A 22,276-nucleotide genomic window follows, 5' to 3' on the forward strand; every position below is an offset into this window, starting at 1 on the left:
GACTTCTCTTCGAAGGTCATTGATGTACTCTCCACATAGAAGGTCCGCGATCATCAGCGTCGCTCCAAATTTATCGGCTGCCTTCGATCCACTAATCTAACTAAGTCCCGATCAACAAAATAGAAGTCCCGGTCAAATATCTAATGCGAATTCACTTCAAAGTTATGTGAATCTTTTCTCTTTCCTTGTTTTTTTTTTTGTTGAAGGTTCTCTTTCCTTGTTAGATGCAGTGTTTTTGACATCTTTAATAAATCTTGCCTATTGGATTGTGTAATTTTAAATCAATTGTAAGAGGTCAATGATTCAAATCTTCTATTGAATATTTTTTTTAAATCATTAGTAAGAGGGCAATAATTCAAATCCTCGGCTTGGGGGCTTTTATGGAACAAAATGGGATTAACTTTCAATATAGTAAAACACGTGCGATTGACACAAGGCCATTGAACGTCAACTACGTGGTTAGCATTTACAAGGGGCACCTATGAAACTGTAGGTTGAAAGGGTTTAAGAAGTAGGTCCCATCGAAACCCCATCTTTTCTCTCTCTCTCTGTCTCTCTCTCTCTCTCTAAAAAATCTCTCTTCTTTCTCCTCTTTTATTAGTTTGCTAGCGCGCGCCTCCTTCTCACACTCCTCCTAAATACTTTTCTACCCCAAAAATATGGTATTCAGAGTCTCCCATTCAACGCCGCCTCACATGTTTCTCTATTCTCCGATGACTATCTCCACCATTATTACTAACCCTAACTCCACCATTATTATTATTTTCTAAACTTTTAGTAATTAACCTCCCCCCATCTCCTTCTCTCATCACTTCTATCTGTATCTGGTTTTTGTTAAATCTGTTTGATTCAAGATGAACTCACTAAGGAGCTACAATTCCTATGCTGTCGGTTCCAATACCCATAAAAGGTAAGCTTTTTCTCTTCTCAACTTCACCTTTTTTTTGTGTTTTGGGTTTAGCTTTGATGATATTGTTCTCATTTGCTTCTATTACTGTTTCACAATTCAATTTTTTTAAAAAGGGCAATTTTGGGGTTGTATAGAAGGTTACTATGTTTTGATACAAATGGGTTGTATTTCTGCTGATAAGCTTCTTTTATCCACCTTTTGTGTTTGAGCTGGTTGTTATTTGGGTTGTTATAAGCATTGTTTTCATGGTGATAAGCATTATATTTGAGTAGTGATAACCCCTAATTTGGGTGCTCATAAGCATGATTTGGGTAGTGATAGCCCCTAATTTGGGTGCTGATAAGCATTATTTGAGTAGTGATAACCTCTAATTTGGGTGCTGATAAGCATCATTTGGGTAGTGATAAGCATCCTTGGGGTAGTGATAAGTATTATCTGGATAGTGATAAGCATTATTCCAGCAGTATTTAAGCACTAGGTAAGTAGTAATAAGCGTTGTTTGGGGAGTCATAAGCATAATTTGGGTGTTACTCATACCTCATAAAATCACTTGGGTGGGTAGTGTATGCATTATTTGAGTACTAGGGACGATAACATTAGCATATATGGTATCTGGGTTTGATTTATTTCGTTATGGATCTTAGACGGAAGTTACCGACCATTGGTGCAAAGAGATCATTAGGGTTGGTGAGTGCAGCAATGGTTGAAGGAGTCTTGACGGAAGCAATGGTTGGTGAGTGCAGCAATGGATCTTAGACGGAAGCTACCGTCTATAAAAACATTTGTTCTGCTAATAGGGCTGTAGTCATCTCTCACTTCCACGTGGAAAAGTTTCTCTGAAGAGACTAGAAGATTAGAAATTAGTATTAGGTACAAGGTTTTTGGATTGGTGAACGGCTACCGACTTACTATATTGGACCATGGTTGAAGGAGTCTTGACTGAAGCCTTGGCCGACCTATCAGAATTGCTAGGTAGCCTTGATAGTGCTCATGTTAGGAATTAGGTAGAGGTGGGTTGATTGTTACCTTCTTCAAACAGGATATTAGACATCAAATATTGAATATATAACTTGGATTGATGAATTTGTTGCGAGTGCGGCAGTATCAATTTATCGGTGGAAGAATGGAAACAATATCTTGGACTTAGCTCTGGTTTCATATAAAACTTTAGAAAGCGGAAAACAAAATTTGTCTGTGGTAGGTTTTAGGTTTAAGATCCGAAAGAAAGGAGTTAGGGAGAGTGCATTTTGTCCCTGTGGAAACAATGGCCTTATCTAGATTTTTGCGTGTGTGTACATATACAGTGGGAGATACAAGAATGCGTATGAACTTGGTACGTAAGAAAAATACAACAAAGAAGTGAGAAAGAATCTTCCTATACATATCTATAACCGAAAAATGGATACCTAGTAAATGAAGAATACATATGCGTCTGTGAAGCTTGATGACACTTGATCACGTGAAGGGTTTGCATGGTCATCACCTGAAGAATCAAATGGATTTGATGCCTCATAGTTGATCAGATCTTACCCATGACCCCATAAACTTTAATACGATCACTCTACAGTCTACACCATTCATAAATTTGTTAGATAAATGAATGTTTTCCGAAATATAACCTGTATAAAGCGTTTGTAGAACTCTAGAACTGAATATTGAGATATTATTGCTTATATTTAGTCGACGATGGCATATCAACAAGTTGACCTTGTCCCTTCAGTTTTTTATCTGGTCAGCGTGTTTTAATGGGTGGACTCCGTGTCTCGGACGCGAGATCTAGAGTGGGTGGAAACCAACTTGGTAACCACTCCAGTCAAGTGTTGTTGACATGTCTCTTCAGCCCTCATGATCAGGTTCCGGTGAATTGATCAAATGTTGTTTTTCATAGATCTTCTATACAAGCTCTATATTCTTTCAATTGAATAATCATTATCTCACTTGCCTGCCTACATAAATGAAACTGATGCATACTGGATTCTTGAACTGTTTAAATTTGGTTGCTTCGGATCCCATTTTTGCATATTTAGTAAAACTAATATTAAAACATGAATCTTATTTTAAGGAGGACGGGTAGAAGATGGACTTCTCCACAAGCAGCTGTGATTCCTAATGTCCATCTCCCAATGCGCAGTTTTGAGATTAAAAACAGGTATCTGTTTCTTGCTTAGGATTTGCCTGAACCTTTCAATTTTCACAATTTTGTAATTTCAATACTTTTCTAGATTTTTCTTTTAGTTCACTTCTTATTTACTGAATAAGCGAAATTTTACACAAAAATCAGGATGCTGTTACATAAGAAATGAACTGACATGTTTTAGTTTAATGTTGCAGGACTTCATCTGAGGAGATAAAAGCTCTGAGATTGATCACAGCCATCAAAACTCCATACCTTCCTGATGGCAGATTTGACCTGGAAGCTTATGATAACTTGATGAATATGCAGATCGTAAATGGTGCCGAAGCTGTAATAGTTGGAGGCACAACCGGTGAAGGACATTTAATGAGTTGGGATGAACACATCATGCTTATCGGTCACACTGTAAATTGCTTTGGTGGATCAATCAAGGTAATCGGGAATACAGGAAGCAACTCAACAAGAGAGGCAATTCACGCAAGCGAACAAGGGTTTGCTGTTGGAATGCATGCAGCTCTTCACGTCAATCCTTATTATGGGAAAACATCTCTGCAAGGCTTGGTTTCTCACTTTGAAGCCGTTCTTTCCATGGGTCCTACTATAATCTATAATGTGCCATCAAGAACGGGTCAAGATATTCCTCCCCCTGTTATTCGAACTATAGCTCAGAATGTTAACATGGCTGGTGTGAAAGAATGTGTTGGCAATGAACGAGTCAAAGAATACACTGATGAAGGCATAGTAGTATGGAGCGGAAATGACGATCAATGCCATGATGCAAGGTGGAGTTTCGGCGCTAATGGAGTGATATCTGTTACTAGCAATTTGGTTCCTGGATTGATGCATGAACTCATATTCGAGGATAAGAACACTTCACTTAATTCGAAGCTCTTTCCGTTGATAGATTGGTTATTTCGTGAGCCAAATCCGATTGGAATGAACACTGCTCTTGCACAACTAGGAGTCGTAAGACCTGTTTTTCGACTACCTTATGTTCCCCTATCTCTTGAAAAAAGGGTAGCGTTCGTGAACATAGTTAAGGAAATCGGACGAGAGCATTTTGTTGGCCAAGATGAAGTACAAGTTCTTGATGATGATGACTTTATTTTGGTAGGTCGGTATTGAGATATTTTTTAATGTATTTGCAGCTTGAACTAGTTTTTTCTTTGAGGATATTGAGAAGGTAATGTCAAGAAACTTCTGAAGTTATTTCACTATGACTTGGTCTCTGTAGGTTTGCTAAGTTCTTCAACTGAATAAGAATGGGGACATTTTGATTATGAAATAAGAGTGGGCATATTGTTTCATACGGGTTTCAGATGTAAGTATATTTTTTAATGTATTTGCAGCTTGAACTAGTAGATTAATTCTTCTTTGGGAGGGTCGGCCGAGCGAGCCAACCCTATGGTTTTCAACAAATTATGTCGGCCATATGTCTTGATAGCCATACAGCACTCACCAAGACGAGGGCGAGCGTGGCATATTTAGCCAACCGACCCTTTTAATCTTTTATGATCCAACCACCTCTTTATTTATTGCAAATTTTCTTTCCTTCTTTTCTCTCTTCTACCAATGTGGTACTATATATTAACCTGCCCCCATTGTGTCATGTACAACTTTTTATCCGGAAGCCTCAAAGCATACACTGATGAAGGCCTAGTAGTATGAAGTGGAAGTGACGATCAATGCCATGATGCAAAGTGGAGTTTCGGTGCTCTTTCTGTTGATAGATTGAACTCATATTCGAGGGTGAACACTTCACTTAATTCGAAGCTCTTTCTGTTGATAGATTGGTTATTCCGTGAGCGAAATCCGATTGGAATGTACACTGCTCTTGCACATCTAGGGGTTGTAAGACCTGTTTTCTGACTAGCTTATGTTCCCTCTATTTCTTGAAGAAAAGTTAGAGCTCGTGAACATAGTTAAGGAAATCAGGCGAGAGCAGTTTGTTGGCGAAGATGAAGTACAAGTTCTTGCCGATGATGACACTTTTTGGTCCGTCGGTATTGAGATATTTTTATCATGTATTTGCAGCTTTTATTAAATTTTCGTTTGAGGATATTGAGGAGAGGTAATTTCAAGAAGATTGTTAAGTTATTTCACTTAAATTTGGTCTCTATTGGTTTGCTTTTTTTTTTTTTCTTTTTGTTGAAACATAGGTTTGCTTTGTTTTTTTTTTTCTGTTTTTTTTTTTGGTTGAAAGTAGGTTTGCTTTGTTAGTTCTTCAAGTGATTAGGAACCAGGACAGGTTGATTTTGACATAACCTCAGACTTATTATTTCATACGGAGTTTCAGGAAAAATGAGTTTCAGAAAACCTAAAGTTTGTGTGGAAATGTTGGTCCCTTTACACATTTGTTGGCAGTTAACAATTGCTTCCGGATAGAATTATTATATATTACTTAACAATTTAAATCATAATCAATAAAATAAATTTCAGTATATTAAATTCTTGTTATAATCAATCACAATTTGAATTATAATCAATCACAATAATAAAATTCCGGTTGTAATATATATATTTTTTTTAAATGAAAGGAGTGATATCTTCACTATGCTTTACATGACATCTCAACTAGGTTGGCACCTCATGAAGCATCTATCATTAGATAACGAGAGATCTCATAACGTACCTAAGAATCAAAGTCATCTAAACCTATACGAGGAAATACCATTTACATCTTTGTGGACATAAGATAGAATAAAATTAGTCGCAACACTCCACCAATTAGCAGTTGCCATTGAGCTAGGTTACCATTGTCTGTTCTTTATTCATCTACAAAGTTTTCGCGTGTACTTTTCTACCGCATTTTTTTGTGTAACGTACACTTTTTGATCACGAAGCTAATTGCCTTAAAAAAAATTATGCTATGTAATACGGCTTTGGAACAAATAGAAATCTTTCTCTGGGATGTGATTCAAAATCCATAAAGAAAGCTCTATAACAATAAATTAACCTCCATGTAAATGGTTATAAATAGAAATGGTATATGTTACCAAAAAGAAAGGATATATATAGGCTCTAGTGTTATTAAAACTAGAACAATGTAGAGGAAGTTCCCAAAAGCATGAGTCACTTTTCTTCACTCATTCTATTAGTCTTTTTTGACATATCTCATACATTCTTCGTTTTCTTTTTAATTTGTTTAGTTATTCTATTATTTAAACTAGAATTTTGATGATGATTTTGATAGATGAATTTCAGCTAAATAACGACGTAGTACAAGTTTACAACTTAACACTGGAGTAGTGACTCGTAAATCAGAATTCATATTCACCACCACTTCTCAATCGGGTCAACTTTAAAACCCTCTATGACAACAAGAATAGCAAAGTAATTAATGGGTCTCATTAAGTCTTATTAAGAGACATAACCAAGGATTAATTCAACTAAGTACTAAAAACATCAGAGAATTCATGAAGATAAGAGAATTTCTTCTGCAATTGTGACATTAAAGCTTTGTTCTCTTGATGAAGTAAAACAGCTTTCTCTCTCAACTTCTCATTTTCCATTATGATATTCTTATTCTCCATGTAAAGCTTCATGTTCTTAACTTCTATCTCTCTTTCTACCATTCCCATTTCTCTCTCAACTCTACTTTGCTTCCTCCTGTTTCACAAATCATATTTTTAATCAAATTTTCATGCATGAAACTAAAAATTAAATTGAACCCAAGTTGTAAAAACAAGATTAAAAAAATGGGTTTATAATGTTTTCATCTTTTTATTTTTTTTGTAAAATCCCACTTTGGTTGGGTACATGGTAACACGTATGTCTCTCCACTGTCTGACAGATTATAGTTCAAATCTTACTGTATCCAAAAAAACGTTTAAATTTTGCAATTTACCTTGTGAGCTTTAGCCTGTGAACTTGAACCTTGGATTTCTTTGGTCTATAAAGAATGTAGTGATGAAGAGGAGGACTAGATGATTGTGAAGCACTAATACACATTTTTTTGAAGTTTGTGAAGAGAGAGAGAGAAGTGTAGTATAGGGGGTGTAAGGAAGCAGATGAATGAGAGGAAATTGAGGGAGCAAGTGAATGAAGAGAAGGTATAAATATATGTGAGGTGAGGTGAGGTGAGGTGAGGTGAGGTGAGGTGAGGTGTAAAGGGAAGTGTAAGAATGAGAAGAAATTTCAAATAAAGAGGGTGAAGTTGGGTAATGATGGAAAGAAAACTCATGATTACTTTGGGCAGCACCTATCTCGATTTGTGAGAGTGGAAAGTTGGTCTCTCTCTCTCTCTTTTTGTCATCTTCTCTTCTTTTTTTCTTCTTCCTCTTATGGACCTTTCCTACGTTAAATTACTAAAATAACCGTGTATTTGTTTTTACCCATTGTTTGTGACTTTAGGTTATAATCGTCAATTTCAGTCAAAAAGTTTCAATTTGAATTTTGACTTTTACAGTAGATTCTATAGCTAAAGAGATTGCTCAAGGAAGAAACGTGTTCCGGTCCAAAATAAGTCTGGAATTACTTTTGACCATCTATAATTACCATTTACTAATCAGAGTTATATCTTTACAGCAGAGACCCCATGCCACGCCATTCTCCCGGCCGAGTCTCCAGTCAAAGTCGAGCGATGTGATCAGACAAGATTTAGAGAGAAAGATTTTCACTTTCTTTTCAAATCTCACACGGTCACGTCACCCCAATCGGATTCACCTAGAAAAGTGGCCAAATATAACATTATTTTTCATATCTTTATTCTACTTCTTTCATTTTGGACAAAACAAATGCCCTTCTTTTTTTCAATTCTAGCCGATGAGAAGAGTTACCGTTTGTCTAACAATTTTCGCGAAGTTTTTTACTTCTTTGTACACGTTTGAGTATAAATACCAGGGTAACCTTTCCGTTTAAGATAAATTGCTTTATTGTCACTCATGTGTCTAGCGGAAACATAAGATTGAGACACAATAGACATATCATAAATAATATATGTGAGAGTAAGGGAGGAAGTGAATATGGTGGAGTTAGGTTTGTGCCTTTTGTACATTTTCTTCATGTAATCAATTGCCAAAACCACCCCCCATGTGGTTTTCTTCTTCCTTCTATTCATCATTTCAACATTCATTCTCATTCATCTCTCTGAGGTTCTCTCTCTATATTTTATTGATCATTCCTCTTTCTCTCTCTCTCTGAAATTGATGATGGTGGTAGACTGTCTCTTAGTTATTTCATTTGAATCCATTTCACATGGTCCCTGTGCTATCTGGGTCCCTCTGTTTTCCCTGTAATTTTGTTTTGTATCCTTTTAGATGCGGATAAGTTTGATTTTTGTTGTCTATTGCATTGGTAATCATTTTTAACTTGCCCACCATCCAAACAAATCCAACACAAATAAATTTAAGTCCCAAAAAGCATTTGAGCCCATTCTCGAACCCACTTTGCTAGCTAAGAGATTCACATACAGTAGAGACTACGTGTAAATTAGTGGTGTCAACGGATCAGTTCCAGACTTCCAGTTCGTGTATCTCACTAGAACCGAAACCTATTAAATTATGGTGGATATTACGATGAAGTTTTTCTACCAAAAAAACTAAGAGTTCAAACCTTACCATTCTCGAAAGAAAATCATCATAGTATAATACTTGCAGATTATCGATGAACTATTAAGATTAATCGGTCAAACTTAGCTAATGTCATTATAAGCTAAGTCGTGGTACAATAAAATGTTTTCCAACCATGAAGAAAATATTACTAAAAGAAATAGCAAGATTTGAGTTTGTGAGAATAGTCCCACATCGGAGAACGAGATTCTAGTAACCAAGAATATAAGGTCAAGGTCCTCTCTACTCATTGTCAATTGGTTTTGAGTTGGATGACCACAAACTTAACATGGTATCAGAGCTAGGCCCACACGTGATAGGTAAAAAGCCACACGTGCTCCAAGTTGCCCGAAGAATATAAGGTCAAGGTCCTCTCCACTCCAAACTTAGGGGGGTAGTGGAGCGAGACTTTCACAGACTTTCATAGACAAAATGTCCCGTAGACATTTCAAGATATTTCGGATGACTTATTATAGACAACATGTGTTCATAGACATTTTCAAGACATTGAGAGTTTGTAGACAAAATGTCTTTATAGACATTTCAAGACATTTGATCCATAGACAAAATGTCCTGGGGACATTTTAAGATCTTGAGTCCATTGACAAAATGTGTAATGCATATTATATTTGTGCCAATCAAAAATATATTTTTCGACTTTTGTAGACATCTGTGAATATTTGTGGACATTTGGTAGACATTTATTATTTTAATATTATTATTATTGTTTAATCACATGAAATAATATATTTATACTAACATTTCAAAAATATATTTTTCGGCTTTCGTAGACATCTGTGAATATTTGTGGACATTGATGGACATTTGGTAGATATTTATTATTTTAATATTATTATTATTTTTTAATTACATGAAATAATATATTTATACTAACATTTCAAAAATATATTTTTCGACTTTCGTAGACATCTGTGAATATTTGTGGGCATTGATGGACATTTGGTAGATATTTATTATTTTAATATTATTATTATTTTTTAATTACATGAAATAATATATTTATACTAACATTTCAAAAATATATTTTTCGACTTTCGTAGACATCTGTAAATATTGTGGACATTGATGGACATTTGGTAGACATTTATTGTTTTAATATTATTATTTTTGTTTAATCACATGAAATAATATGTTTATACTAACATTTCAAAAATATATTTTTCGACTTTCGTAGACATCTGTGAATATTTGTGGACATTGATGGACATTTGGTAGACATTTATTATTTTAATATTATTATTATTGTTTATCACATGAAATAATATATTTATACTAACATTTTAGAAATATATTTTTCGACTTTCGTAGACATCTGTGAATATTTGGTAGACATTTATTATTTTAATATTATTATTGTTGTTTGATCACATGATGGACTTCAAATGTCTCTTGTTTTTTGAAAGACATTTTGGCTTCCAAATTTGTCCCAAATCCTTCACAAATCCATCAAACTATGAAATCCACCAAAGTCTGGGACATATTTTGTCTACAATCGAATGCCTCGGACTTTCATAGACTCTCAAATGTCTGGATTTGAATGCCTCAGACTTTCGTGGACTCTCAAATGTCTGGATTTGAATGCCTCAGACTTTCGTGGACTCTCAAATGTCTGGATTTGAATGCCTCAGACTTTCGCGGACTCTCAAATGTCCACGAAAGTCTTGCTCCGCTACCCCCCTTAAGATAGGGTGTACTAGTTTTCTAAGTTCCTATATTCTCTAAGTTCCTATTACTACCATTCACCCAAATAAACAGATTTTACCTTTTGTTGCAACTTCGCCAACATTTAGAGATAATAAAAAAAAGGAAATTGTGTACAGTAAGTACATCGGACAGAAGAGTAGGACCTTAAACAGATCCGAACATTAAATAGAGATTAGTGACACTTCTCTGTCATGGCCCAAAAAGTTGTAGAGAGAGAAAATAGAGAAGATTATAGGAGTGAATTTGTGGATCCAATGGAACTTGTTAGTATTTCTTTTTTGTTTGCAAAATGGAACTTGTTACTAAAGTTAGAGATTTACTAAGATTTCAATTTTATATAATTCAAGGAAAATGACGATAGCGTCATAGGCCACTATCAGTATTCAAGAAACGATATGTTGCCCGACAAGATTCAAAAAAAAGTATCTGATTATTTCTCTCCAAATTTTGTGCATACACTCGCAAGAATTTGGTCATAATAAAAGTCCTAGATCAAGATTGATAATTTAAATTTACCCTTTGATCGTATTGTTTTTAATTCTCTAACTAAAAAAGTAGATTAATGTTCGAACTACAACTCTAAGATAAGTTCCTACGTCAACAACTTTTTGTTGGAGTAGTTACCTAGTTGGTTTCCACTATTTAGGTCAATAGTTCGAGATACAAAGTCATAACTCTTAAAGTACACTGATATTTCAACAGATAAAAAAGACTTCATATAACCAACATTTATTTACTTGAGATATTTTCTCCCCCTCAACAGAGATTGCTTCTGTGCTATATCTCTAATACTTTTAAAGTCCATCAATACCATAATTCCCTTTCAATCTCTTTCTCTTTCTATATGACTACTCACTAACTCACTCAGTGTCTCATGATAATTGGTTTGAATGTAAATTACAAAGAGGGGAAGAGTCAATATTATATTGAATGCCCTATATATATGACCCTATGTCTCTAACTTGATTTTATGGGGTTTGAAATTATAATTCCTTAGAAATGGATGAATGAATGATAATGATGGAATCTAAATCATTTTATCTTTTGAAACATCTCTTTAACACCATAATATTATATTGGATTGGAGAAAGGACTATCTCCACTCTCTCAACCATTCCTCAATGAATTCATGGTGTGTTTGGATGGCGGAATCATGAATCCGCGGATTCATGAATCCGTGGATTCATGAGTCCTTGGGATTCATGATTCCACGGATTCATGAATCCAAGTAATATTTTTTGGCTTGTTTGGCAACTAAGAATCCTATGATTTATTATTATTTGAGTATTTTTAAACGTCTTTAGAAAAAATATGATTTAAAAAAAAAACAATGATTTTGTAGAAGGAAATATTTTTTGTTGATTTTAAGTTTGAAATTTAGGCTCATTAATCCAAAATCCTAGCAAATCCTAGGGGGTAGGGTGGGATTTTGGTCCAATACAAATTTTGGAAATAGGAATCCTTTAGATTCAAGAGTCCTAGGATTCTTGGTAGCCAAACAGACCAAGGATTCATGATTCCTACCAAATTCCACTTTTGATAGGAATCCTACTTAGGAATCCTGCAACCAAACACACCATCAATTTCATCTTCAACTATACAACTACTACTACTTGCTTCTTCTACTTATTACTTGAGGTTTGGACATATTTCAATAGTCAACAAACATATCATCTCTCCTTTCTCTCTCTAGTGTGTGTGGTTAATGAATGAAATGCCTTGTGTTTTTTGGGTGCTAGTACATGCTTCTTCACATGCAATTTATTGATAGTAGTTAGCTAGTGTGGTCCATATGAACCATCTCTCTAGATCACTTCATCACTCTCTCTGTATGGATCTAATTGTTTACCTATTTCAACACAGTTTACTAAATTTCTGTGGTGTAATCGAATACCCGTAAGATTAGGACATACCCATCACCATCATCATCACTGCGACCACCATTATTCAATCTTCCTCCTTGTTCTTATCAGTAACTTCACTGTCATGGAGTCAATGGGTACACACAACTAATTACTGTTTAATGGATCAAACGGAGCCAAATACAATGATGGAACCAAAATAAATCAGAACTACTATATTGATACAACCATCAATAAAGGAACCTTGTTTAAGAAGAGAAAAGTCAATGAGGACAAGATTTGGAAGTAACTTCAAAATTTGAAGTGCATTTTCTTTCTAAATTAACATTCAGAATGGTTTCGGCTCGTTCTACCTTGGTGTTCCTTTCGCAGTTCAGGTCGTGGATATATGGGTCGATCAAGAAATTGATGGAAATTGCCTGCTGATCATCACACAGTCGTTTTCTTCTTCTTAGCCCACACCATGACCATAGAGAATCCCATCAAAGACATGATCACAACCTTCAAACCATAAAAAGAAACAGAAAAAAAAATGTCAGACACATTCTGGTGTATCGGTAACGATAACTTCACAATGCCAGTAGGGCGGATTTAAGATCACAAGCCTCACCTGACAAGGTTTAAACCCCAACTCTCCTAAAAAGGAGGCAATATATGACACCACAGTTTACAATTTACCTTTTAGTTTTGTACAACACAATCCAACCGACCACAAGGTTGATCTCTACTCACCAATTTCCGAATCATTGTAGAATTTCGGTCACATTACGTCAATGGACTTCAACTAAATGAATTTCTATCTTCTAATGCATTTCACAAGAGACAATAAGATATCGAATCAACGATTTAGGGACTTACAGAGAAAGCTGGCGGCACACCCACAAGTGGATCCTGGAAAAACCTATTCGCAAGGGCAATAGCTAGGAGACTGCTTTGCATTCCTGGCGAAAAAGAAAGTTGGTTCTTTATTGTTCTAAACATTAATGATATTTAGATTTGAAATCTTAGAAAGAAACATATACCATCTTAGTAACTAAAAATTATTGTTTACATTATATCAGATATGGTGTGGGATAACAAAGAAACCTGTTTCGTATGATATTGTCCGTTGCAGAGCATTCACATCAGGTGCTTTGAAGAAGACAAGGCCCGAAAGGAAATACCCAAGAACGAAAGATAACAAGTGAAACCCGCTAACGAGCAAAAGAACTGTTATTCCAAAAGGTGACATTACTGCTTCTATGTTTATTGCGAGTGGTGAACCCACACAAAGAGCTGTTACAAACACAGATAAAGGAGGCAATAACGGCCTGATCACACTACAAATCCAGGGAAAGAACCTGTTGGTCAAAGAAACACAAACACTTCAAACTTAAGGAATTCATTCTTTCACTTGAGAAAAAATAGTCTGAAAAGCTGATTCACTAGAGTCACATTGCCTGTTGAGCTTACGAAAAAAAACAGTTCACATTTATTAGTACCCTCTGGTTCCTTGATTCAAATAGGGAGACTTGGACATATCGGTTGATGAAAAAACACTAACTTATGTAGTAGCCGAGGACTGCCATATCCTGAACGGGGAGTAAGGACTGCCATATCCTGAACGGGGAGTAAGGATAAGGAACCAGGGGCTCAGGCTGGGCTCATTTTCCTCACTATGGGTGTTAAAAAAAGAACTACCTCACAGGCTTTATAGAGGATCTATAATGCTCTTGGTAGACTGAAATCATTCACGGTAAGTGTGTGTGCCTAAAGATAAAAAAATGTCTGGATTAATGTGTTCCCCTCAGAATTTGGCACAAACCAATCCATGGGCCGTAGGAGATTGAGCCACCTTATCAGGAGTCTTGGTCATAACTCATTAAGACCGATCATTCCCCACAATCCTAATAATGTTATATGTGTACAAAGCTAAACTCATCACAATAAAAAGTTCAGGTTTGGACCCTATCCTGCACATTCAGATCTTGTGGATGGGATCCATGAATTGTTGAATCGTGAATTAATGGGAGACAATACAACAAGAAATGCACTTACTTGTTCAGAAGAAGGCCTAGAGTAATCGGTACAACTACAATCTGCACAATACTGGACATCATCCCTCTTACATCAACTGGCAGTCTCTTTCCTATTAACAACAACGAAAGTGTTGGCGTGATAAAAACTGCAGTTGCTGTTGATAATGAAGTCATAACGATACTTAGAGGGGCCATTGGAGGATCTGTTAAGAAAGTTGCATAACTTGAGAGCTGGGCCCCACTAACACATGATATCAACATGATCCCTGCACCTGATTGAGACCTTAATAATCAGTTAGCTACTATTAAAATTACCAATCAGATCGAATGAAAGAAACTAAGCATTTAATTTCTCACCTAAGGGAGTTGGGAGGTTGAAAGCAGATACTGCAATACTACCAAATAGGTAGCCGAGAAGAGGCTTTATGACAAATTGCCCAACATATCCAACTAGAATAGGTAGTGGTCTACGGAATGCTTCAATGAAATCCTTTTCGTCCGTGTTTACACCGACGGCAAACATCAGAAAACCTAAAGCTGGTGCATAGTACCTGAAATTTGTGTCAAGATAAACCAAAGGTTATCAGGGGACAGAATAAACTTCAAACAAAGTTGACAAGTCCTCTTTTCCATCATGTTTTTAGGCTAGACATTGGACGCCTGTGAGAATGAAACCTTTACATCTTCTCAGAATGATCTATCTCTCAAATCATGTCATTTTCTCAAATGTACAAATGCTTTTTTACCTATTCAGCTAAAAGGTCTTCTGGATTTAGAAACATTCTCCAAACAAAAACATAACTAGATCGCGATGGAATCATTTTAGCACAACAATGTCAATAGGAAAAAACAAGTTTTTTTTTAACAATATTCATGCATTATCGGGTGTAGTCTTGCTGTGAAGCCTTATCGGATGTGGTGCAAATGGAGCAAAGCACGATGAGTATCTGGAAGCTAGATGCAACGTTCAAAATATGCTGTTGTTTTTGGTTTGCTAGATGGCAAAGGATTTCCACGGTTGATTGCCTTCGACAAAGGGATGCTATCTTCTATGAGAGTAGTCCCACATGGAGAAAGGGTATTGTCATGATCAAGAATATAATATCTAGGACCTCTACCCTTATTCCCAATTGGTTTTGAGATGGATGCGCACAAACTTAACAAGCTATTACATGCATTATATGCAAATGTAACAAGGAGTCAGTGAATCAATTTCTTCTTTATGTCCACCTTTTCGCGTACATGATACTTGTTTGCTAGCTCTTTTGGGATTTCTTGGGCGATTCACAGGAATTTAGAGGATCATATCATTGACTGGAGAAGACATTGAGTAAAAAGGAATGCAGCTTAAATTTGAAGACTCCTTCCTCATTAGTTTGCGGTGGCGAACGAAATTCAAAAGTGAAAAAGTGGGGATAGAATAGGTTAAGGTGTCGGACTTGTCTTTGTTACAATTGTTCTACATTGGCATCTCTTAATGTTTCTTCGGGACCTCACTGCAAATTGGGAAGCCATGATTTCAACTCTGTAGGTCCCTCTAGCATTTTCAGTAGCTACATTATTTTCATTTTGGTTGTTGTGGGAGTTAGCCTTCACGGCTACCGCCTTTGTTCCTACATTTCACCTTTCTCTATCCATTAAAAGCTTTAAACACTAGGCGAAATCCGCTTATACGTAATAATCGAAAAATACGTAAGGGAAACTGAAGTCAACCCCAAGAAATAAGGGATTAACCAAACCAAGTGAAGAACTTCATTTGTTTCTTGCCAATAAACCTAGAAACCTAATTCATGTGATTTAATAAGAGCAATTGATAATCATAATAACCTGGTAGTAAACCATGTGAAAGAAGGTGGAAAGATAAGAGCCAACACTGTACTTGCTAGAACTACATGTGGTATTACTGAATTTGCTCCCTTCAGTATCTTCAAAATCCCATCAAACCCATTTTCTTTCTTCTCCTGAAAGAGAGAGAAGAATTTTGAACCAAAACCTAGTGCATTTTGATCAACAAATTACAACAACTTAATTAAGCAATTTGAAGTCTATAATCAATCAAATAAACCTTAAAGGTTGAAACTTTGAGTACCTGAGAAGAAGTGGAAGGATTTATGGAGTCCCAATTGGGGTTTAAAGAATCTGAACTCTTGGTGGGTGAACATTTCCTTACAACAACTAATGAAGGTGATGAGTAGGGAGATCTTGTAAACCCTAAAGAAGAAGGAGAATCTGCAAAGAGAAGTAAGAAATCAAAAGTAAGTACCATGAATGAACTAATTGTATAGAGAGTCTAGAGAAAGAAAGTAGACCCGATTTGGAGGAGTATTTGATAGTAGTAGTGTGATTTTTAGGCAAAAGTAGATTTGGGTTTTCATTTCTTCTGGGAAAATTGGGAATGGAAATTGAATGAGATGGTAATTGAATCTGAGAGTGAAGTTTGAGATTCATAGTTAGAGAAGAAGAAGAAGAAAACGGCGTTGAATTTTTCTCTACGAGTTTCAACTTCGCCCAATGATTAGAAAAATGTTTTAAGTCAGGATTAAGAAAAGATTCCATTAATTAGATATTGTTACTAATAATTTATTCTAGAAGGAATAACCCTACCCTTTTATAATAGTGCTAAAAAGTTGTTGAAAAATCACTAACTCTCACACTCGTGTTACTTGTGCCTGTCAAGTATCATTCATGTGCCCCTCGGACTGCTATGTCAGTGTTGGGTTGGGGGGGGGGGGGGGGGGGGGCTAAGAGAGGTGAATCTATCACAATTTTCTTGACCCCTGTAGATCCTCCCCTATTTTATTTATAGATAGTCTCGACTTTGCAATACAATTTCAAATGATTTGGTTTAGTTTAGTTCTAATTTTGATATCATAAAATTTCTGTATTCACCAAAACCCCCCGTGGTATACTCACTTAGATAGGCCATGCCAGCCTAGAATGGGTTGACTTCACAACCCATCAAATTACGCGCTTCATCAAAGAGACTTAAGGGTCCGAAGCGAAGTATAAGTCTATGACCAACAAAAATGTCAAACAATGCTACTGATAAATCATTTAGCAAAATAATCATCACCGCGGTAGCTTGCTTCCTAGGTATCTTCGTTTGATATATGGATACATCAACTTCATATTGTGTATCTGAATCTGACATCAGTACCTCTTTCATTAGTGGTTTTCTTCCGCCACATCAAGAAATCAGGATCAATATTTGAATATCCCATCATATTCATAGCCGGACGGGGCTAGCTCAACTTGGTTGAGTCTACAACAGCAGCAACAACAGTATCGCCCATCTGACACCATCTTCTTCCATAGCATTTATATTACTAAGTTCGTCACTTTCTTGAACTTGTAAGAAGGTTTTTTCTTGTTTTTGTTGAAGGGACTTGTAAGAAGGTTCGGTGGATATTTTCTTGATGAATACAAGGGAAGGTTAGGGTTACACCCTCCACACTAATGTGTAATTAGGTTTACCCCCTTAATAACTTCCAATTAAGGTTAACCCCTTCAATTGACAGATAATGTGAAATTTGTGTCAATTTACACACATGTGGTTTACACGCACAAAAAAGAAAGAATACTAATGAGGTAGAGACTGGAGTAAGTGTTTTAAGAAATGGAGGAAGATTTGTCTCTGCTTCGTTATCGAACTTTAGCTGGTTCTCGAAGGAAATCCCTTTGTTTAATAGGGAATAGAGAAAAGGTAAGATCGGACGAAAGGATGTGAAAGGGGAGTTCATAAGAAAGTGTAGGGAGCACTGGTGAGAAAGCGAGCGAAAAGAAAAAAAAAAAGATACGTAAAAAGGGATCATATGTTCGAGTAGCCAGAGTTGCAATTTACCTTATTGAATATATTATGTATTTTCTATATCTAAATTGTATTCAGTCACATATTCTAGTTTTTTCTTTGTTGAAGTAGTCACATATTCTAGTTGAGATACAACCAAAGTAAACTATCACTCTTTTTTTTTTTTTTGAACCACTATCACTCTTCAATGAACAAAGTAAAAGTGGTCATTGCCCCAAATTGTGAGGGAGGGGCTAAAGGCCCCCGACATAATTGTTATAGGCACTCAAATTAAATATCAATTGTGAGGAGCTCTTGTGTATAATTTGGGGCCTACAACAATTGTGTCGGGACCCTTTATCTCTCCTAAAAGAAAAATGAGTCCATAAGACCCCTTTTTCTTTTTCCTCTTGGGCCTCCCTTCTCTTAGCACCCTAATGATTAGGACAGTCTTAGAGCATTTGGACTGGGACTAATCCGTGCTGGCTTGAACAACACGGATTAGACTCAGTCTGAGTACTCTCGGACGGTTCAACCCGAGGCAAACAGACCGTGCCAAGTGAAAGGTGGACTAAGAGCAAAAGTACAGGGCGCCTTTAGAGAACCCCAAAAAAAAAGTGAAGTCGGTTAGTGGGCCAGTCACGCACCCGACGCTCCGAATCCACTGACCCCAGGCCAATAACAAATTCAACCGCCATCTGACGTGTCAATTCTTTTGTCTTTGCCACGTAATACTGAATCATCCACGTGGCGTTCCCCTATTCAAATAGCGGCAAACATTACTCTCACAACATACCATTCTTATAGAGAGAGAGAGAAACAGAAAGGAAAACGTAGAATGGCAACTTGGTAATTTTAGTTCATTCAGATCATCCCCAAATTTTTCCCTTTTCTGCTACATAACTTTCCTCTGTTTAATCAAATCTCAAATTTTGATCCTACAATCCTCTTCAGTTTGACAATCTAGGGTTTCTTGAGTTTCAACCTCATTCAATTGTTGATTTTACAAAAGCAGATGATTGAAATAAGGGAGAAATTAGGTTTTCCCTTTGTTTCAGCTACTATTATTATCTAATGCCGAATAAAGGTAATCACTACTTTTGGTTTTCTAGGGTTTCTTCGCTCACAAGGTGTTTACATGATTAACTTTATTCGCTTCATTTTGGACAAACTTTGTTGGTTTTATTGATTCAGCAAAGAGATGACATACGACGATGAAAGAGAGGATTCTCAGGTGTTGAACTTACAAATGGGAGATAGAGATGGGGATTATGCGAGGTTGAGAAACACGAATGAAATTGAAGAAAATGAGAGACTGGAAACAACGCCTTCATCTCCTCGAAAAGGAAAGGGAATAGCTTGGTGTTGGTGGTTGAAGATGTTGGTATTGTGTATTTTCCTTATTGCCATAGCTGTGGTTTTCCTGATTTGGATTGGACCTTTCCTTTTGAATAAGGTTGTTACTTTGAAACTATCTCAATTTTGCTTTTGGATCGAGTTTTAGGGTTCTTAGTTCATGGAATTTCATGCATTATGATAATGTTGACTGTTATAAAGTTATATTGATTTGTTCAGGCAATAGGGTTCTTCATTCATGGAATTTCCCGCAATTCCTTTGTAATGCCGCCCTAACCCATAGCAATTATCGATTTGAAACCGAGACCTAAACCCATCGCGTACGGGGTTTTGTTCTTGGCAAAGGATTTACGACCAGAAGGCCACCCAAAAGGACTCGACACTTGTTAAGCTTAAGCACGCACATTTAGCTCAGGCTCTGGCTCCCCCACTCTTAGAGACGATTCACCATTTCACCTCACCTCTAATACCACTCTAATGGCCAAAGCCTTGGCATTTATCAATTGGATTGAAGTTTGGTACTATTTGGTTTTCTTTATAAATTGTAATAAAATCCATCGCGATGATATAGAGTTATATTGATTTGTTTTTCTTTAATAATTTGAAGTCTGATTTGTGATGTCGGCCTTGGCAGGAAGTTATCCCAATTTTGAACTGGGAACTCTCAACATTCAGCCCTCAGGTGCTAGGGTGTTTATTGTTTGCTTCTTTGACATTATTTCCTTCACTATTAATTCCATCTTCACCTTCAATGTGGGTAGCTGGTATAACATTTGGTTATGGATTTGGGTTCTTATTAATTCTAGCAGGGTTAAGTATTGGCATGTCGTTGCCATATTTTATTGGCTCCCTATTTCACCACAAAATCCATGTGAGTAACTCATTCTGGTTTCTTTGCCGTGGATTCCTTTAACGAGCTTGTGTTTCTTTTCTGATTTGTGACTCATACTTAAGCAGGTGTGGCTGGAGAGATGGCCAGAGAAAGCTGCTATCATAAGATTAGCAGGCGAAGGGGATTGGTTTCATCAATTTCGAGCTGTCATTTTACTCAGAATTTCACCATTTCCATTCATTATTTTCAATTATGCTTCTGTTGCTACAAATGTTAAGTACTGCCCTTATATACTTGGATCGCTGGTGGGAGTAGTGCCTGAAATCTTCGTTTCTATCTACAGGTTTGAATTCTTTTCCATCAACTTTATCGCTTTAGCAAATCTTGTCTGCGCATAATATTCACGATGAGCTTGCCTTAGATTTATATAGGAAACATGTTCTGGCGCGGGAAGGGTGTTTCATTCATATATGCTAAAATATTATTTTGTATGCTAGAAATTTGCGATCTATGCTGGAATGCATCAGGAGTCGCATTCCAAATTCCCCAAGAGGGGGAATCTGAAACCCACCCCTTTCCTGACCAAGCCAACAGTTAAGTATGGTATTGCGATTGCTAGGAACCACAATATCGATACGATAGCCATTCTTGGTAATGGCATGTCTTTCGCCAAATATGGCCTCGTAGTCCTCTGGAGTGTGGGTGCGCGTGACCTATATACGCACGTTCATAATGAAGTTCATACTACATTTCATAGAAGACCATGTGGTTGGGAGACGTACCACCTAGGGTCTTGTACTCAGTTTATTTTGTGACAAAGGGTTTCACTACCTCTGAGGTTCCGGCCTTCTAGCTTCAAGTATGGACACCATTGTGGCTTCAAAGTGTCTGGAAATGACCCGAAAAAGGTTCTACCTTACCATGTAAGGTTCCCTTGCTTGCATACCTCAATGATAGTCCATTTTTCTTTTTCTATTAATCTCGTATCGAAATATTGGTATGTCAATAAGCCTCAATCGAATGAAGAGGAAGACTGTCAATGGAATGTTTACTGTTAGAATTCATTTAGGAACTACTTTTCGCTTCTGGGTTAGTTCAGTTGTCAAAAGATGCAAATGCATAAATAGTTCACTTTTCACTCTGCACGATTTATTTTTCTTCTTCACTTAGATATTGTCTTAGTTTTTTCTCAAGGTTTATATTATATATGCACAATAAATATCATGAAGTTTTTTCGATTTTTGTTCAACACACAGTGGGATTCTAATACGGAGCTTGGCCGATGCAACACAGAGCCACCAGTGTCTCACTACACCACAGATCATCTGTAATGCTATAGGCGTTTGTTTAACCATTTCTGTCACTGTATTCATCACAATCTATGCAAAAAGAACTCTCAAGAAGCTACAAAATGAAGATGAGACTCTTCTGATATAGAAATAGATATCTCCGTCTGGTTATTCATGGATGGGTGTGACTACTACTCACAACAAATTTTCCAGTTTGAGCTGCAGTTTTTTCTCAAATATCAAAAACTCATTGATTGCCAAATTTCAGTAAGTCATTGATTTTCCGGGGCTTAGACACGATTTGGAGTATCTGCAACTAGAGAACGTGGTTGACGGTGAAAATATGGAACAAATGATATGTACCCGAAGCACGGCTTAGGTTGAAGAGATATATATACTTGTATGGTGGTGAAAAGAGTGAGATATTTTGTACAGAATGGTTAATTAGGTTATATTGTGTGGATGAGAGAAAACATATATGAAATTGTTCGGAATATTATTAACTGCACGACCTGAGTGAATCTAATTTATAAAATCTTATTTGTTTATTGTTTCAGTTTTAAATGTAGCTTAGAAGTTGCATTGTTTTCTATAGAGGGAGAGATAATGAAAATCAGTTTTCAACTTCAGATCCCTATGAATGCAAATCTAATTTGAATCTTACCCATCGGAATTTTAAAAGTCTACCTGAATTGGTCGCTCTCACATGTCAAACATCACAAGCATTAGAAAAGTAAGCGTCCTGAATTTTGTTCAAACCAATTTAGTCTCTGGGATAGGCAGCTCTCTTTTACTCTCTTGATCCGCTCTCACT

The 22,276-nt window shown here is 36.4% G+C and overlaps 3 protein-coding genes and 1 non-coding gene across 4 annotated transcripts; 2 read left to right on the forward strand and 2 right to left on the reverse strand.

Annotated features, from left to right (window-relative positions):
- The first annotated feature begins 489 nt into the window (after positions 1-489).
- LOC147535149 (4-hydroxy-tetrahydrodipicolinate synthase, chloroplastic-like) lies at positions 490-4,351 on the forward strand. Its single transcript, XM_086646212.1, has 3 exons — positions 490-910; positions 2,973-3,059; positions 3,242-4,351. The coding sequence occupies exons 1-3, from the start codon at positions 855-857 to the stop codon at positions 4,167-4,169; spliced, it is 1,071 nt and encodes a 356-aa protein (XP_086502338.1). The 5' UTR covers positions 490-854; the 3' UTR covers positions 4,170-4,351.
- A 69-nt stretch (positions 4,352-4,420) lies between these two features.
- Positions 4,421-4,548, reverse strand: LOC147535150 (U11 spliceosomal RNA). Its single transcript, XR_015228500.1, has one exon. It is a non-coding gene; the product is annotated as a U11 spliceosomal RNA (small nuclear RNA).
- A 7,823-nt stretch (positions 4,549-12,371) lies between these two features.
- LOC147535151 (putative sodium/metabolite cotransporter BASS5, chloroplastic) lies at positions 12,372-16,780 on the reverse strand. The gene is made up of 8 exons (XM_086648905.1): positions 16,508-16,780; positions 16,288-16,427; positions 16,026-16,159; positions 14,556-14,749; positions 14,218-14,470; positions 13,267-13,520; positions 13,039-13,121; positions 12,372-12,681 (listed from the first exon to the last, which is right to left on the reverse strand). Exons 1-8 carry the CDS (start codon positions 16,752-16,754, stop codon positions 12,610-12,612), a joined length of 1,377 nt encoding a protein of 458 aa, XP_086505031.1. The 5' UTR covers positions 16,755-16,780; the 3' UTR covers positions 12,372-12,609.
- A 1,997-nt stretch (positions 16,781-18,777) lies between these two features.
- LOC147535152 (uncharacterized) lies at positions 18,778-22,018 on the forward strand. Its single transcript, XM_086646279.1, has 5 exons — positions 18,778-19,072; positions 19,180-19,441; positions 19,976-20,212; positions 20,299-20,516; positions 21,430-22,018. Exons 2-5 carry the CDS (start codon positions 19,187-19,189, stop codon positions 21,608-21,610), a joined length of 891 nt encoding a protein of 296 aa, XP_086502405.1. The 5' UTR covers positions 18,778-19,072; positions 19,180-19,186; the 3' UTR covers positions 21,611-22,018.
- The last annotated feature ends 258 nt before the right edge of the window (positions 22,019-22,276 follow it).

This window comes from Eschscholzia californica, unplaced genomic scaffold (assembly GCF_041429995.1).
Source record: "Eschscholzia californica isolate CP2 unplaced genomic scaffold, dmEscCali1.0.p SCAF_6, whole genome shotgun sequence".
Lineage (NCBI taxonomy): Eukaryota > Viridiplantae > Streptophyta > Magnoliopsida > Ranunculales > Papaveraceae > Eschscholzia > Eschscholzia californica.